This window comes from Gymnoscopelus braueri (genome assembly GCF_963280865.1).
Source record: "Gymnoscopelus braueri genome assembly, chromosome: 12".
NCBI lineage: Eukaryota > Metazoa > Chordata > Actinopteri > Myctophiformes > Myctophidae > Gymnoscopelus > Gymnoscopelus braueri.
The window spans coordinates 49,097,944-49,115,741 of NC_137614.1; the positions used below are offsets into that span (position 1 = coordinate 49,097,944).

At 39.6% G+C, this 17,798-nt stretch overlaps 1 protein-coding gene across 1 annotated transcript in view; it reads right to left on the reverse strand.

Moving 5' to 3' along the window:
• plcg1 (phospholipase C, gamma 1) overlaps positions 1-17,798 on the reverse strand; it is an 87,661-nt gene that overhangs the window by 32,697 nt on the left and 37,166 nt on the right. The window contains exons 11-18 of the mRNA XM_080443533.1: positions 17,633-17,751; positions 15,403-15,488; positions 12,980-13,100; positions 10,547-10,715; positions 8,876-8,998; positions 6,882-6,983; positions 4,726-4,913; positions 2,334-2,534 (exon numbers count right to left, since the gene is read on the reverse strand). Of these exons, the coding sequence (XP_080299659.1) occupies positions 2,334-2,534; positions 4,726-4,913; positions 6,882-6,983; positions 8,876-8,998; positions 10,547-10,715; positions 12,980-13,100; positions 15,403-15,488; positions 17,633-17,751 (1,109 nt within the window). The remainder of the gene's footprint in view (positions 1-2,333; positions 2,535-4,725; positions 4,914-6,881; positions 6,984-8,875; positions 8,999-10,546; positions 10,716-12,979; positions 13,101-15,402; positions 15,489-17,632; positions 17,752-17,798) is intronic.

Below are 17,798 nucleotides of genomic sequence, written 5' to 3' on the forward strand. Positions count from 1 at the left end.
AAACTGGGATCAACTAAGAGCTCCGGCCCGAGCCCCCCCGAGCCCCCCACAGACTTTTCAGTCCCTGCAAAGGGATGTCAACATAAACAGTGGAACAAAACCTAAATACAGCCAGAGGGATGCGTCTTTCTGCAGAAAAATACACCTGCATAGCTGGAAAAAATGCAAAATAAATATAAATATATATATATATTTTTTCTTTTAATTTAGGCTCAAAGTTACCTAGTCTCCCTTTAACCACTTCCGACCAGATGTCGCTAATTTGGTCATTACAGGCCGAAAACTGCCAAAAGCAGATATACAACATCACAATGTGTTTCAATGCTATGCATTGTTGAGCTTGTAGAACGACTTTTTCCCGCTATTCGTTGTGCAACAAAGTTTTTTTTTAGGGCATGAAGGGGCATGAGGTTCAGGTTAAAAAACTACAGCAGATTAATACATGACGAGCTAGTAAGCATCACATCTGCAGCAAATCAAATTAATAATGAGTGTGTTAGATTTAGCGCCAATGTGCAAGCATAGACAGTAGTCAACAGTATAGTTTCTGTTCATAACTGTAGTCTGAAGGTGGCGTACCCATCTCCAGTTCATTTTCCCATAGCTTATCGTCTGATAAGCTTGGCAGCAGATGTGAACCCGGAAACACATATGAAGAAGGAGCCAATCAAAATAAAAAGTATAGGAAAATTAACCTGTTAAGACCGGGAACGCATCTGAGCAATTATTTTATTTTCTTTGGCTATTCATTTTTCTTTTTCATGTCAAGGACCCCCAAAATGTATTTGGCCGCTGACCCCCATTTGAAAATATGGGATTCAGGGACCCCCCAGAAGCAAAGATTTGAGTTTAAAAAAAATTGCTTTAAAAATATATATATTCAAAGATTTGCACAAATGTTCACGATTTTGAATAGCCAAAGTATAAAATAATGGTTAAAGTGGTTACAGAGATGCGTTCCTGGTTTTAATGGGTTAACCAGCGGGTATGCCACGTTGGGGAAACTAGGACTACATTTATGAGCCTATTGTCAATGATAAATCTAACCCGGCTTCTATTAAACATGATTAGCTGCAGCGGTGCTGCCTTACATCAACGTGTACTATATGGTCAGACTCATGAGGCCTGCCATGGTTTTTTTTTTACCTGCTGTAGCCGTAACTTGAACTGGAAAACAAACCACAAAATCACAGGGATGAGTCGGGGGGACAGTGGAGGGGGGACAAAGCAGGAAATACTGGTGAACCAGAACTTGCCATAAACACACAAATGAGTTGAGCATTTTAACAACTGGGACAAGGGTTAAAAGGCAGCGTTTATGCTGTTCAAATTCATCTAAACAAGAATTAATTGGATACAAACATATCCAATTTGACTGTGTGTGTTGTGCATGACATCCACCAGGCCCGCTGCCTCCATCTAGTGGCGTTACAGAAATATAGCACTGGCCGGAGCATTTTTTTTTTTACACCCACGCCCACTTTTCACAGCCACGCCCCCTTTCCTGGGTAGGGTATATAAGTATATACGGAAGTCCACGCCTCTTTTTTGACGGCCGTCTATAGAGCACTGAAGTCTGACTTAATTTACACCTGGTTCGCGGTTTTCCACCCCCATTCTGAATCCCCATAGACGTATTTAATATCACGTCAAATAAGAACTGTGTTCCAAAAATAAACAAATGATGCCTGTGGTTTGACTCTTATGGATATGAAGCATCAACTGACGGTGAGAAAACGCTAATGTTACTTCCGCCGAATTAGTAAAATTTTCGCCAGAAACAGACTGTATCAAATATGAGTGACTGACTATCATAAACGATACAGAACCTACTCCCTGACAATATCGCCGAGACAGTTTGTTTATTTTTGGACCACAATTCTTATACGAGACGATTCTATGATGACCCAATGTTATTCTCCATAGAGAAATTACTTTACGAACCAGGGGATGAACGAGTGACGTCAGGACTTCTGTACTCTATACACCTGTTTCCTAGGCTGTGTGTGTTTCACTTCCTGTCGATTTCATTGGATATCATTGGTCATCTGACCAGCTTCATTGGATTTCATTGGATCAAATCGACAGGAAGTGAAACACACACAGCCTAGGAAACAGGTGAATAGGGCTTGGCAACATGTCGTCACCACGGGGGGCGTGGCATATGGTGGGGGTCAATGTTAAGTCAACCTGTTTATCCCCCACCAAGATGTCCGCCGCTCCAAATGACACTTGTTGACGCCCCCTTCAGGATTCTTTGGTAGGCCCTATAGGACTGCGTGTGCCACACACAGTCAGAAATGTGCTTCAGAGTCTGCTTCAACAACACTCACTCCTTGCTCTCGTGGGCGTTGGTCTGGGGCACCGGCTCCGTCAGCTTCATCTCGAACTCGTTGCAGCGCAGCGCCACCTGCTGGTAGTGGGTGATGAGGGCGAAGAGCGTGTCGAACACCAGGTTGTCCGTCAGGTAGAACTTGGGGCTGCCGGCCTCCTGGCGGGAGTGGATGCGACAGTGCTGGACCCGCCCGGACCGCCTGGAGCGTTGGGAGGAGAGAGAAGATATAAAGATGGGGAGGTTAAGGACAAAACAAAGACATGTATCTATGCTTCATAGACAATGTATATCGTTGCTGTCGGGGCAGAAAGCTCCATATTCTAACTTTGTGTTTTTTTCGTAAATTAACGCCCTATTTGATCACACTTAGAGATGTCCCAACACCAGTGTTGATTTCGTCCACTAAAACTATGACGAAAAATGTTGGTCGACTACCTTTTTTTCACTGAAAACAAAATAAAAACAAAATAAAAACTAAGCTATGATGACTAAAACTAAGACTAAATATATTGACAATTTCGTCAACAAATAAAAACTAGACTAAAATGTTAGTGAGGGATCTAGTGGAGAAGAGATCCAGTAGAACTAAAAGACAAGTCATTTTATGTTTGGTTGCGCTCGGGTGTTGCGCTCAGAAAATAGCAGATCCACCACTGATGGCGTGAGGCCAGTAGGGACACTGATTTGCTTCCAGATAACCTGACTCGCGGCAGAGCCGATGCATTAGCAGATAGAAATGCCAGCGATCACGAGATCAGATAGCGACCACAACCAACTCCATTCAAATCAATGGGAATGTCCGTCAGTATTGACGGATTGATCGGATATGCCAGTCTGTCGCTGTCCCATTTGCACCGTGGCCCTGCTGAGCAGGACCCCGGCCAAACAACAAACATGCTATACAGGCCCCATTATACGAGCTAACGTGTCGCTGTTGGGTGGAAACCCAAGTACTGTAATGTCCAAACCGTTACTTTACAAGAAATGGAAAAAAAAAGTAACCTGTGTTCCAATCAGGGGTGGAAAAAGTACTCAAATGTTTTACTTAAGTAAAAGTATCAATACTGCAATGTAGAAATACTCTATTACAAGTTAGTCCAGAATTCAAAATGTACTTGAGGAAAAGTACAACAGTATTGGTATTAAAATGTACTGTTAAAGTAGAAAGTACTCATTATGCAGAATGTCCCATTTCAAGTTTTCAAATGTATGATGTGTATAAAAATCTTTTGAAAATAGCAGATCTACAAGTTCACAATGCGTCGCATCGCATCGCGACGCACTGGTTCAAATTGATCCAATCTCTTACTTTTCATTGATTAAATATTTACAAAACTCACAGGTTAAAACAATTAGTTTTTTTGTTGTTAAAAGGTTAAAACACTCCATTGTGATAGTAATCATTGCTATAGAGTGTTTGTTCAGTAACCGCAGTCTCCCTGTCTCTCCAGCTCTTTAACTCATTGAGTGCCATTAACGTGTTTCACGTGTTTTTACCGCTATGGCGCAACGTGCCAATGACGTGTTTGACGTGTTTTTGAAAAAATAGTAAAAAAACAAAAAAAAACAAGATATCATCATCTGAAGATTTGCAGCTCCATCCACTCCTTGTTTAACTTAGGACTGAAAAAGGCTGTATCTCGCTTCCTAAGCACTTTTTTTTTATTTTGAAAAAAACTCTGGCACTGGGACAACATCATTCTGAAATAATTCTGGCAATTCTGGCACTCGATGAGTTAATAAGGTAGGTGACACATTTTCAACCAACCAGGAGAGAGTACCCATTAATCAAATAAGCGTCATTTTTTATAGTGTTCCGGTTCCAAATTTGTCGGCTCAATTTCTGTGTGTCATCACTTTCAATTTCACTTGCTTAATCTGCATCCTGACCGAGTTCTCTATCCTGATTGGATACCCGGCCTGAAAACGCATTTTCTGTTTACTAAAGAGCTGGAGAGACGTGGAGATTCCAGTTACTGAACAAACACTCTATAGCAATGAGTAACTATCACAATATAGAGCTATTTAACACTTATTTTGAGACCGGGAACGCATCTGTGTCATTTTAGATTTCTTTGGCTATTCAAATAGATATACTGTACAAGCTCATAGCGCGGCACAGAGGGCCGCGCTATGAGCTTGTAGATCTGCATTTTTTTTTTTTAAATCATGAAAATGTTTGCAAATCTTTGAATATATATATATTTTTAAAGCGAACATTTGTAACACAAATCTTTGCTTCTGGGGGGTCCCTGGAACAGAATATTTTGAGATGGGGGGTCCGCGGCCAAATACATCATTTTGAGGGGTCCTTGACATGAAAGAGTTTGAGAACCACTGATGTAGCGACTGAAATCGGTCATGTGCGACTTGAAAACTTCTGTGCGTACCAGAAAGACAGCGTGTAGTCTCCCACGAAGGTCTCGCTCTCTCGGACCAGGAAGGACCCGTCGGGCGCTCCGGTCTCCAGGCAGTACTCCGACAGCAGCCTCTCGGCTATCTGCCTCCCGTCCCGCCCCGCACCCAGCTTCCCGTGGAACCACTTCTCCGTCACATGCTGGTCCATACCGTTGGACACCTGGGAGAGGAAGATAAGAGAGGAGACAGACAGACAGACAGACAGACAGACAGACAGACAGACAGACAGACAGACAGACAGACAGACAGACAGACAGAGACGGAGAGAGAGAGAGACAGAGATAACTTGTTGGATTCCAACTATTTGAGCTGATTGTGAGACAGAGGATTCGTATTGATTTTGACAGCAAATCTTGATTTAGTTTTAGTCAGTCTTTTGAATAAAATTCCATTAAGTTTTAGTCATATTTTACCCTAGTATTAGTCGACTAAATATCATCAGATTTCAGACTAAAATGTATGTTGGCGGTGCCTTGATGGCGTCGTAATGGCTGATTTTACACTTGGTTGCATGCTGAAAATAGCCGATCTACAAGCTCACAACGCGTCGCGCTGCGACGCGTTGTGAGCTTGTAGATCTGCTATTTTCAGAGCGTAACACCCGAGCGCAACCAAACGTACTTGTCTTAGTTCTACTGGATCTCTTCTCCACTCGTCTCTCCCTTACATTTTAGTCTAGTTTTTATTTGTTGACCAAATTGTCAGTATATTTAGTCTTAGTTTCAGTCATCATAGCTTAGTTTTCATTTAGTTTTCGTCAGTGAAAAAAATCGACGAAATCAACACTGGTATTTACGGGTGATTTGTCCCATGTTGTGCGCCGTTGTCGTGCACCAAAAATAGCCGATCTACAAGCTCACAACATGTCGCACTGCGATACACATAGTATGAACATTTCTATGCACCTTTCTGACCAACTTTCAAAAATCCCCATACTATTTGCCCATTCATATTGTCTTTGCTATCCCACTAGCCAAGGCTTTAACATAGTTACTAGTGATGTGTGTGACAAGTCAGCTCGTTTATTAAAGGGATAGTTCACACCCTAAATTACTTTTTTTTCCTATTTTTATTAGTCACTCCATGGAGACTTGAATTCATGGATATTTGTTTGTTGTTGTCGCATTCCTAAGCCAATAATTTGATGACCGGCAGTGGTTCCGGTAGGAGACACAAAGAGTCTCCTTTGTATCTCCTACCGGAACCGTTGCCTACCGGTCCGCTGGTCATCAAATGATTGGCTTAGGAATGCGACCAAAAAAAAAAGAAAAAATCCATGAATTCAAGTCTCGATGGAGTGAGCGACTGACTAATCGATAGGGGGGGAAAACATGTTTTGGGTGAACTATCCCTTTAAACAGTGCTGTTCCTTCTAGTTGGCATGGACATTTTTATTGCAAAACGCTTCTATTCTGCAAAATACATCCTTTTGTAATAAAAGTCCTACAGCAGTCGCTGCTCTCCTTCAACTTCTATAGGTGACCTTCAACTTCTATAGGTGACCTTCAACTTCTATAGGTGATTATGGTATCTTATTTCCCTGAGTCACGTGTTTAACTCATTCAAACCGGGAAGCATCTGTGTAACCACCTTATCCATATTTTATACTTTGGCTATTCAAAATAGCAGATATACAAGCTTTTTGATACACAATTTTTGGAAAAATCTTGTAAAATTTGTGCAAGTCTTTGAATATATGTTTTAAAGCGAACATTTTAAACTCCGATCTGTGCTTCTGGGGGTCCCTGGAACAACATATTTTGAGATGGGGGTCCGTGGCCAAATACATTGGCCACGGACCTTGACATGAAAAAGTTTGAGAACCACTGATATAGAAACATAAGTTTTTCAAAAAACGGAATCCCCGGAAGCAAAGATTTGAGTAACAAATGTTTGCCTTAAAAATATATATATATATATATAAATTCAAAGACTTGCACAAATGTTGACGATTTTTCAAAAATGTAGATCTATTTGTAGAGCTATTTTTTTTATAGCCAAAGAAATCTGAAAATGCCAGAGATGCGTTCCCGGTCTTAGAGGGTTAAGGCAGCAGCACTCATGCAGTTTTGCAGCTTTGTGACGCGTTCTACTGCCGGCGAGCCGGACATAACTAGCCTCTCCCCACCTCTCTGTGCTCCTCCTCGTCATCGTTGCCCTGGTTACTGTGGGTCTCCTCCGAATAGTAGATCTTAGTGCTGGTCAGGACGAAGAAATGAGGGTACCACTCCTGTTGAGGAAGAGACGGGAAATACAGAGGAGTCATTTCCTGTTTGACATGAGTCATCAGTTATGTACAGTATGGCACAGGACATAATGTAGCAGATTAAAAAAATAAGAACGATACACAGCTGATTCGAGAGCATGCAGCATTCAGTTAGGAGCTGTAAACATAGTGATGTTTTCTGGTGCTAGTTTACAATGCAGATCTAATCTTGGTCGCTTTTTCTTCTTATATTTGTTTTGTTTTTTTCTTGAACACAAATGTTAAAGCATATCTCTGCTGTCCGGCAGAAACCAGCCAACTCCAAAATGTTCATTTTTCAGGAAATGAAAAAAAAGTGGAGTTAGGAGGTTTTGTTCAACATTGATAAGAACAGCTGAGTCAGCAAAACCAGCTAACTCCGGTGGAGTTTTGAGGATCCAATGGAGTTAGCTGGTTTTGTCAGAAGCGCTTTTTAATGCTTTTCATTGTTGTTTTTTTACCAACACAGACGTAAAGGGTGTTCAATGGCCCTGATCTATGGAGAAAAAAAATGCAAAAGCGTCAGAATGGAGTTAGCTGGTTTCTGCCGGACAGCAACGATATGTTATTTAGACAGATGCTAGGTTCATTGTTTACCTGATATTCTAATTTCTTCGAGGCACCCGTGTTGATTTTGACAGCAAATTTAGATTCAGTTTTAGTCATAGTCTTTTGAATCAAATTCCATTTAGTTTCAGTCATATTTTAGTCATCTGAAATGTTCTTTAGTCGACTAAATCTACAGTTGATTTAGTCGTCTAAAATGTATGTTGGCGGTGCCTTTATGGCGTCGTAATACCAGATTTTACACTTGGTTGCATGCTGAAAATAGCCGATCTACAAGCTCGCAGCAGAACTTGTCTTAGTTCTACTGGATCTCATTTTAGTCTTGTTTTTATTTGTTGACGAAAATGTCAGTATATTTAGTCTTAGTTTTAGTCATCGGAGCTTAGTGTTTATTACATTTTTATCTAGTTTTTGTCAGTGAAAAAAGGAAGTCGACGAACATTTTTCGTCATAGTTTTAGTCGCTGAAATCAACACTGCGAGGCACTACATCGTTCCTTCTGCAACTTGTGTTGTTTACCTTGTTGTTTGTCGACTAGAGTTCATGCTTACTCTGCTTATTCTGAGCTCACACTTTAACCCATTAAGACCTGAGGCCGATTCTAAAAATGTTTTCTAAATCCTAACAGTTTTTTTTTTATATAAAAAATAAATCTAAAAATATCTAAAAATATCTAAAAATATCTAAAAATATCTAAAAATATCTAAAAATATCTAAAAATATCTAAAAATATCTAAAAATATCTAAAAATATTTTGTACCAGGGACCCCCCAGATGCAAAGATTTGAGTTACAAATGTTCGCTTTAAAAATATATATATTCAAAGATCTGCGACCCGACTCCGGATAAGCGGTTGAGGATGGATGGATGGATATATTCAAAGATTTGCCAAAAAAAATCATGATTTTTCAAAAATAGCAGATCTACAAGCTCATAGCGCGGCACTCGGTGCCGCGCTATGAGCTTGTATATCTAATATTTTATATTATTATATATATTATATACTTTAAAAATATATATATTCAAAGATCTGCGACCCGACTCCGGATAAGCGGTTGAGGATGGATGGATGGATATATTCAAAGATTTGCCAAAAAAAATCATGATTTTTCAAAAATAGCAGATCTACAAGCTCATAGCGCGGCACTTGGTGCCGCGCTATGAGCTTGTATATCTGCTATTTTTGAATAGCCCAAAGAAATCTAAAATGACACAGATGCGTTCCCGGTCTCAATGGGTTAATAAGTCTGCTAAAATGCCTAAATGATTATGACTTATAAAGTGTAAAGCATGGTTGGTTTGTTGCCTACATGGTTGATGGGGTCTTCCAGGTACAGGATCCCATTTTTAATGGAGTTGCTGATGTCGTTCTCAGAGTAGGGGGTGGAGGTGGACACCTCCTCGTAGGCGCTGCCTTCTGCCAGCTTCTTATGCTGTGTGGAGGAACAAGACAGGAGGAGAAATGTGAGGGGATGAGTGTGGAGAACAGGAGGGGTGCAGTGGTGGTAAAAGTGGTGCTCACATGTTTTACGTAAGTAAAAGTATCAATATACTGTAGAAAAACTGTGAAAGTCCGGTATTCAAAATGTACTTGAGTAAAAGTACAAAAGTATTGGTATCAAAATGTACTTAAAGTACCAAAAGTACAGTAAAAGCACTCATTATTTCTGTGTGGGGGAGGAACTTGAACTTGTCCCAGAGTTCAAGTACCTCGGAGTCATATTAGACTCAACCCTAACTTTAAAAAAAACATGTGAAGAAAGTCACAAATACGATTAAATTCAACCCTCAAACTTTTAAACAAATTAGACCCTTCCTGACAGTTGGAGCTGCCAGATCGTATCTTCACTGTATGATCCTATCACACATTGAATACTGTTTCTCAAACTCTTCACTGTATGATGCTATCACACATTGAATACTGTTTCACAAACTGGTCTTGCACAGGCGTGACTATTCTCAAACCCATAGAACAGCTCTACAAGAGTGCGCTCAAAGTGTTTGACAGGAAGCCTCACTCATATATCATCATTGTAACATCCTCTGGAGGCTCAATTTCTTTAGCTTTGATAACTTTAAAAATTTCAAACAGGTTGGGGTCATATACAAGACCCTAAGTGAATTAATTAAAACGGAAGCCTGATAGGGGAATCAGTACCAGAGCAACCACTCGAGGAGATTGCAAAGTGCCGCACCGGCAAAACAACATTTGGTCAAAATGTCCTCTCAGTACAGGGTTGTGTAGCATGGAATGGCCTTCCTCTGCGTATAAGGGATTGTGCTACATTTCCATCTTTTAAATTCAATCTGAAAAGATGGTTGCTTGAAAACCAAAGCTGCAACCATTTGTGATCTTGTTTTAGGTTTATTTTTATGCTGTGTTCCCTATGTAATGTTATGTAAATGTATTCCACCGTTTGTCTGTCTGTTTTCTGATTTTATGTTTCTTTGTGAGGACTGCGGATGAAAACTAGCATCTTTGCTAAATCCGGTGTATTTAAGTCCATGTAACGTCCATTAATATTGTCCTGTCCAAATAAACAAATAAAGTGAAGTAAAAGTATGCGGAATGTCCCATTTCAGAAGTTCAAAATGTATTAAAAAAAAAACGTTGAAAATAGCAGATCTACAAGCTCACAATGCGTCGCATCACAACGCATTGTGACTTTGTGAGCTTGTAGATCTGCTATTTTCAAATGGCCGAAATGTATATAGGGCAGAAGTGGTTAATGTATGCTTTGTAATAATCAAAATCTACAAAAGTAACTAGTAACTAAAGTTTTCAAATAATTATAGTGGAGTAAAAAAGTAAATTTGCCTCTGAGATGTAGTGGAGTAGAAGTAAAAGTACTGCATATTGGAAATACTCCAGTAAAAGTAAATATACCTACAGTAGTACAGTACTTGAGTAAATGTACTTAGTTACTTTACACCACTGTAAACGGGGGGGGGGGGGGGGTAGACTGGTGTTGACTCGTTACCTTGATGAGAATCTTCCTCTTGAGCTGGTTGGGCGAGGGCAGGCAGTCGGCCGAGATGTCCACAGCCTTGGTCAGCAGCATGTCCCCAAACACCTTCTTGAAGTTGGTGGCCATGTTCCTCTGCTGCACGATGCTACAGTGGTCCTCGATGGACAGGATGACGGGGAAACTGTGGAACAGTTAAACATGAATATCTTGCAATAAAAGTATTAAAAAGAAAATACTGCAAATTTTGATTTTGTTTTAGTCATATTTTAGTCATCTGAAATGTTTTAGTTTTTGTCTAGTTATAGTCGACTAAATCTACAGTTGATTTAGTCGACTAACATGTATTTTGGCGGTGCTGGCGTCGTAATGGCTGATTTTACACTTGGTTGAATGCTGAAAGTACCCAATCTACAAGCCCACAACGCGTCGTGTTGTGAGCTTGTAGATCTGCTATTTTCAGAGCACAACACCCACGAGCAACCAAGCGTAAAATGACTCGTCTTCTAGTTCTACTGGATCTCTTCTCCACTAGATCCCTCACTAACATTTTAGTCTGGTTTTTATTTGTTGACGAAATTGTCAATATATTTAGTCATAGTGAAAGTCATCACAGCTTAGTTTTTATTTAGTTTTTATTTAGTATTCGTCAGAGAAAAAAGGTACTGTAGTCGACCAACATTTTTCGTCATAGCTTTAGTCGATGAAATCAACACTGCTGTGGAACAAACACACTGTAATGCTGTGTTCACACCGGCGTGAAGCTGAACAATTAATTAGCTTTTATTTTCAATGTTATCTCTATGCAAATTGGCGTTTAAATTTTTTTCATGAGCGTTTAACACATTGAATGCCAGTCGCGTAGATCTACGCGAACCTATTTAAAGCCGCAGCGTGCCAGTCGCGTAGATCTACGCGAACCGCCGATTCCCTTTGAAACTGCCCCAGGTGCACTTTCCGAATTTTTTTGATACATTTCCGTTTCCGGTTTCCGGTCGGAAACGGAATTATTTGGGTTCCGGTTTTTTCGATCGTATCCGCTTCCTGTCTGGGATCCTGTTTAAAACTCGATTTTCTCGGTTGTTGTTTTTCTCCTCGCTGATCACTGTTTAACGTTGATCGGCTGTATCTTCAAAATGGCGGCTCGCATTTGGAAACTGTTTTCGCTGGCCGTTTCTCACAGATCCGCTGTGTGTTTAGAACCAAATGAACGCGCACTTTTAACTTATTTAGCGAGGTCTGTGGCGACATGAAAAAAAAAAAAAAAAAACAATAATAAAACGCTGGCACTGGTGAGTACATTATGAGATTAAACTCTGGCATGGAATGTGTTAAAAGCGTAAATGGAAAAGCGTGCTTTTTTTCTCCCCAGACCCGAGATTTGAAGCTTTTTTTTTTTAAGCTTTGAAACTGTAGGCGTTTTAAAGCTCAATTCTAGCCAATCAGAGCACAGCATGATCTGAGTAGCTCATTCAGCCAAAAAGAGAAATTGAAGTATTGTTTGTGTGCTTCTTCGCGTTTTTTTCACAAAAGCGTTTTTTGGTGTGAACGCAGCATAAGTCTTTAACTGTGGAACAAACACACGTTAGCCCACTTGAAAGATTTCAAAAGCTTTGGCGTCCCACCCATAACCCCAGATGGGTGGGCCGCGTGCATTTTTTATTGCATTTTTTATTGTAATGGTTTTATTGTAATGGCGGCCATAGCTGAGTGGTTAGTGAGCCCGCCTAGGGAGCCAGAGGCCCTGGTTGCCCCAGGTTCGATTCCAAGCCAGGCCAGCAAATGTGTCGATGAAATGAAATTTGTCCCTGAGCAAGACTCTTAACCCCTAATTGCTCACAGGTTCTCATTGGAAACAAGACCGCAAGGACTTTCATGAACGACCTGTTAAAAGGAATTATCCTTATCCTTATCCTTGTCAGTCAATCAATTGTGTTGTTCCGACTTGGATCAATGGAACATAGCATACCGTAGTATACTTTAACCTTCTCATTTATCTGTGTCACAATGTAAAATAACTTTTTAAGATTTAAAGAAGATATACCAGGACATAAAAAGAAATAATATATAAATATGAATGTTATAATTATCATTTAAATCTTAGTGTTTGGCTAATTATTTGGGGGCCCACTTGCAATATCCTCACGGCCCAAAGGATGAGAACAAGTGTTTTAGATCATAGTTCTCTTGCTTAAGTGTACTTGTTTTGATCCACTTTATACCAGTATTAGTTTTCGTGGGTACATTATGTTCTCTTCCTCCTTTCTTTTTCACACACACATACACACCTACACCTACCACACGCACCTATACAAGCCACACACAGACAGCTACACAAGCAAAACCTCACCCACACACCACACACACACACACACACACACACACCTACGCAAACACAGCTAACCTAAAAGTCTAGTCGGAATAGGTTACGGTTCACAGGAGACTCACTCAGAAGTGACGAAGGCGTGTTCTTTGATGGTTGTGAGGACGTCATAGAACTTGATCTTTGTTGTGAGGGTGTGTCCGTGGTAGATGACTGGCATTCCTTCTGGGCCGTCCCAGCAGTCCACTGGAGGTGACACACACATGTATTTATTTATTTGAGTACATGAGGTTTAAGTGGTTTAACCCATTAAGACCGGGGACGCATCTGTGTAACCACTTAAACCATTATTTTATACTTATTGGCTATTCAAAAATAGCAGATCTACAAGCTCATAGCGCGGCACCGAGTGCCGCGCTATGAGCTTGTAGATCTTCTATTTTAGAAAAATCTTGAAAATGTGTGCAAATCTTTGAATATATATATATTTTTTTTTTACTTAAATCTTTGCTTGTTAGGGTCCCTGGAACAAAATATTTTGAAATGGGGGTCCACAGCCAAATACATATCATTTTGGGGGGTCCTTGACATGAAAAAGGTTTGAGAACCACTGATATTATTGCAACATTTCTTTTAAAAAAACTGTTAGGATTTAGAAGACATTTGTAGAATCCCCCAGACGCAAAGATTTGAGTTAAAATGTTTGCTTTAAATCTATATATATATATATATATATATTCAAAGATTTGAACATATTTTCACGATTAAAAAAAATAGCAAGCTCATAGTGCGGCACTCTGTGCCACACTATGAGCTTGTAGATCTGATTTCTTTTGCAAATCTTTGAATATATATTCTACAAATGTCTTCGAAATCCTATGTGATAGGATTCCCTCCCCCCCCCCCCCCATCTCAGAAGCAAAGATTTGAGTCAAAAGATGTCCCTTTAAAAAATATATATATTCAAATATTTGCAAAAATGTTTTTTTTAATAGCAGAACTACAAGCTGTGAGCTTGTATATCTGCTATTTTTGAATGGCCAAAGAAATCAAAAATGACAGAGATGCGAAAAAAAAAATCTATTTAGAAAAAGGTGTTTTGGTGCACCAGTCACTACATTTGGATTGAAAGTGAAAGTTTGAAGTGAAATCCTCAGTATTCATTTACAGGTCCATTTTGGTTTCCATTTGTACGGAGCTCAGTGAGACACAGAGGGGTTTCCTGTGTAAAGGTACATGTTAGTTTCAACAACAAGCATTACATCATCTTTATGAGACACGGTGAACCCTTCGACACGCCTCCAAGACAGCTTTATGAATAGAAACCTGTCCTTTAACGACAACAATACACACGTGTGTTGTGTAAGAGGGGTGTGTGTGGGTGTGTGTGTGTGTGTGTGTGTGTGTGTGTGTGTGACTAAAGGCAGTGGTGTAAAGTAACTAAGTACTTTTACTCAAGTACTGTACTTAAGTACAATTTTGAGGTATTTTTACTTTAATGGAGTATTTCCAATTTGCAATACTTTCACTTCTACTCCACCACATCTCTGAGGAAAATATTGTACTTTTACTCCACTACAATTATTTGACAACTTTAGTTACTTTATAGATTTTGATTATTATTACAAAACATGACTACAAAACATGCAGCAACCACTTCAGCCCTATATACATTTTGGCCATTTGAAAAAAGCCGATCTACAAGCTCACAATGCGTCGCGATGCGACACATTGTGAGCTTGTAGATCTGCTATTTTCAAAAGATTAAAAACATTTTATACATTTGAAAACTTGTGAAATGGGACATTCTGCACAATGAGCACGTTCTACTTTTAGTACTTTAACTACATTTCGATACCAATAGTTTTTCACTTTATACATTTTTAATTCCAGACTTTTACTTAAAGTAACAGTGTACTTCTACATTGCAGTATTGATTAGGGCTGTGAATCTTCTGCTATCTCACGATTCGATTCCGATTCTTGGGGTCACGATTCCGATTCTTGGGGTCACGATTCCGATTCTTGGGGTCACGATTCCGATTTTTTTTGATTTTTTCAAAACAAACAATTCCCGATTCAAACGATTCTCGATTCAAAACGATTCTCGATTCAAAACGATTCTCGATTCAAAACGATTCTCGATTCAAAACATAGGATTTCAGGATCTACTCCAATCTGCTGGCATGAGAACAGAGTACATTTATGTAGCTTTTATAATTGTAAAGGTTTTATCAACTGATAATGATTATTATTTTATTTTTTTTATACATTCTTTTTAAAATGAGAACCGATTCTGAATCGTCCAACAGTAGAATCGCGATTCGTATTCGAATCGATTTTTTCCAACACCCCTAGTATTGATACTTTTACTAAAAAAATTTAGTACTTTTTCCACCACTGACTAAATATTTAAAGTAGAACAGTGTGGGAGGAGTGAGAGCCCAAGACTATTGTAAAGAAGGTTAAGTGTCAAGTGGGAGAAGTGCGTGTGTGTGTGTGTGTGTGTGTGTGTGTGTGTGTGTGTGTGTGTGTGTGTGTTTACTCACACTCGATGCAGCGGCAGCCCATCCTTAGACAGCGTGAGTACGCCTCCAGGGACGACTCGCTGGAAAACTGGTCTCCCGTCAGGTAGCTAAAAATAAGCACGCAGCGTCAAACCACATGCATGCAAAACACAAATAAACACACACACACACACACACCTCTTAAGCCCTATTTCTTCATCGTACGACAGGGTCACGCGAGAATAGCCGATCTACGAGCTCACAACCGCGTCGCATCACGACACATAGTGAGCTTGTAGATCGGCTATCAAAAAAAAAAGATTTTCAACTATAGTGACAAAATAGGGACGCCGGGTTGGAAGTGGTTAAAGGGATAGTTCACCCAAAAAAAAACTTTTTTTTCCTATGGATTAGTCACCCCATGGAGACTTGAATTATTGGATATTTTTTAGTTTTTGTCTCATTCCTAAGACAATAATTTGATGACCGGTAGGACCGGTAGGCAGCGGTTCCGGTAGGAGAGACAAAGGAGACTCTTTGTGTCTCCTACCGGAACCGCTGCCGGTCATCAAATTATTGTCTTATAGGAATGAGACAAAAAACTAAAAATATCCATAAATTCAAGTCTCCATGGGGTGACTATTGGATAGAAAATAAAGTCTATCCCCTTAACTCTGAAAATGGGTCACTAGTTAATTTTTACACGCTCTAAGTTCAATTAACACATTTTGTTGTGGAATCATGCCCCATACTGTACTGCAATGCAATGCAAAGCACACACACACACATTCCATGGCGGTGTTGTAGCACAACCAGGAGAATGTCATATCAAAAGGGGTTCTTTCTCTTTGTCGACTAGAGTAAACAATCATTTCTCATTCTGCCGGACAATTCAAACTTTAATCAAAGCAACATGGAAGCGTTCATTGCTCCCCCTGCAACCAGTATTGTTTCACAGGCAGCAGAGAAAGTTATCATTTCGACTGCCTTTCACACACTTTTCAATGGGAGGAAAAAGACATTTTCCTGCAGAATACGAGGCCAAGCTTTCATGGTACGAGGTTGATTGTTAAATAATACACTTTTATCTGATGTTGCGACGGCTTGAAAACCGTTAGGACAAAAGCCCATGTGACCTGTGGCTTGGTGCCCATATGGAGGGAAGGAATGTCCCGGAATGTCCCCAAGGCCTAACAGGACCAAACTTTCGGGGAAATTTGGGTCCGTTTTGAAGCGATGTTGAACTTTGCTCGAACCTTTGGGCCGGCCGTGGCCAAGTGGCAGTGGTGGAAAAAGTACTAATTATTTTTTACTTAACTTATTGAGTGCCATTAACGTGTTTCACGTGTTTTACCGCTATGGCGCAACGTGCCAATGACGTGTTTGACGTGTTTTAAAAAAAAAAAAAATCAGAACCTAAGATATCATTATCTGAAGATAATCCATCCACTCTTTGTTTAACTTACTGAAAAAGGCTGTATCTCGCTTCCTAAGCACTTTTTTTTTACTTTGAAAAAATCTCTGGCACTGGGACAACATAGCCAGAAATAATTCTGTCACTCGGTGAGTTAAGTAAAAGTATCAATACTCCAATGTAAAAATACTCTGTCGGGAATAAAAAAATTACTTGAGTAAAAGTACAAAGGTATTGGTATCAAAATGTACTTAAAGTACCAAAAGTAGAAAGTACTCATTGTGCGGAATGTCCCATTTCACAAGTTCAAAACTTAGAAAAAATCTTTTGAAAAATAGCAGATCTAAGTAACTAAAGTTTTCAAATAATTGTAGTGGAGTAGAAGTATAATATTTGCCTCTGAGATGTTGTGGAGTAGAAGTAAAAGTACAGAAAATTGGAAATACTCAAGTAAAGTAAGAATATCTCAAAATTGTACTTAAAAATGTAATATATATATTTTTTTAAATAAAAAAATAGTGGAAATAGCAGATCTATAAGCTCAAAACGCGTCGCGATGCGACACGTTTTGAGCTTATAGCTCATTCGTTTTGAGCTTATAGCTATTTCCACTATTAATGTTTATTTTTAAGCATAAAGTAATTAAATATGTGTTATTTGTCATATCGGCCCTGTGCAACTTTTGTTTCCGAAAGCTAAAAAGCCAAACAGAAATGTAATTTTCATTCATAATGTTCCATTAATTTTCAACGACAGAAACACAATTAAATTGTTAATCGCAATTATTTGAGTGAAAATGAATCGTCAACTTAAATTTGCAATGGTGACAGCCCTAACCACCACCACCTCCATCCTTACGTGTTGTGCGAGGAGGAGATCCAGTAGTTGGACAGGGGGTTGTTCATGTCGTCGGGACACACCTGGTCCAGGGACGAATCCATGATGTTGTTCTCTTTGGAGAACAGGTAGGTCATCAGCTGGACGGAGAAGGAAGAAAGAAACAGGAGAGGTGATCGTTACGGGT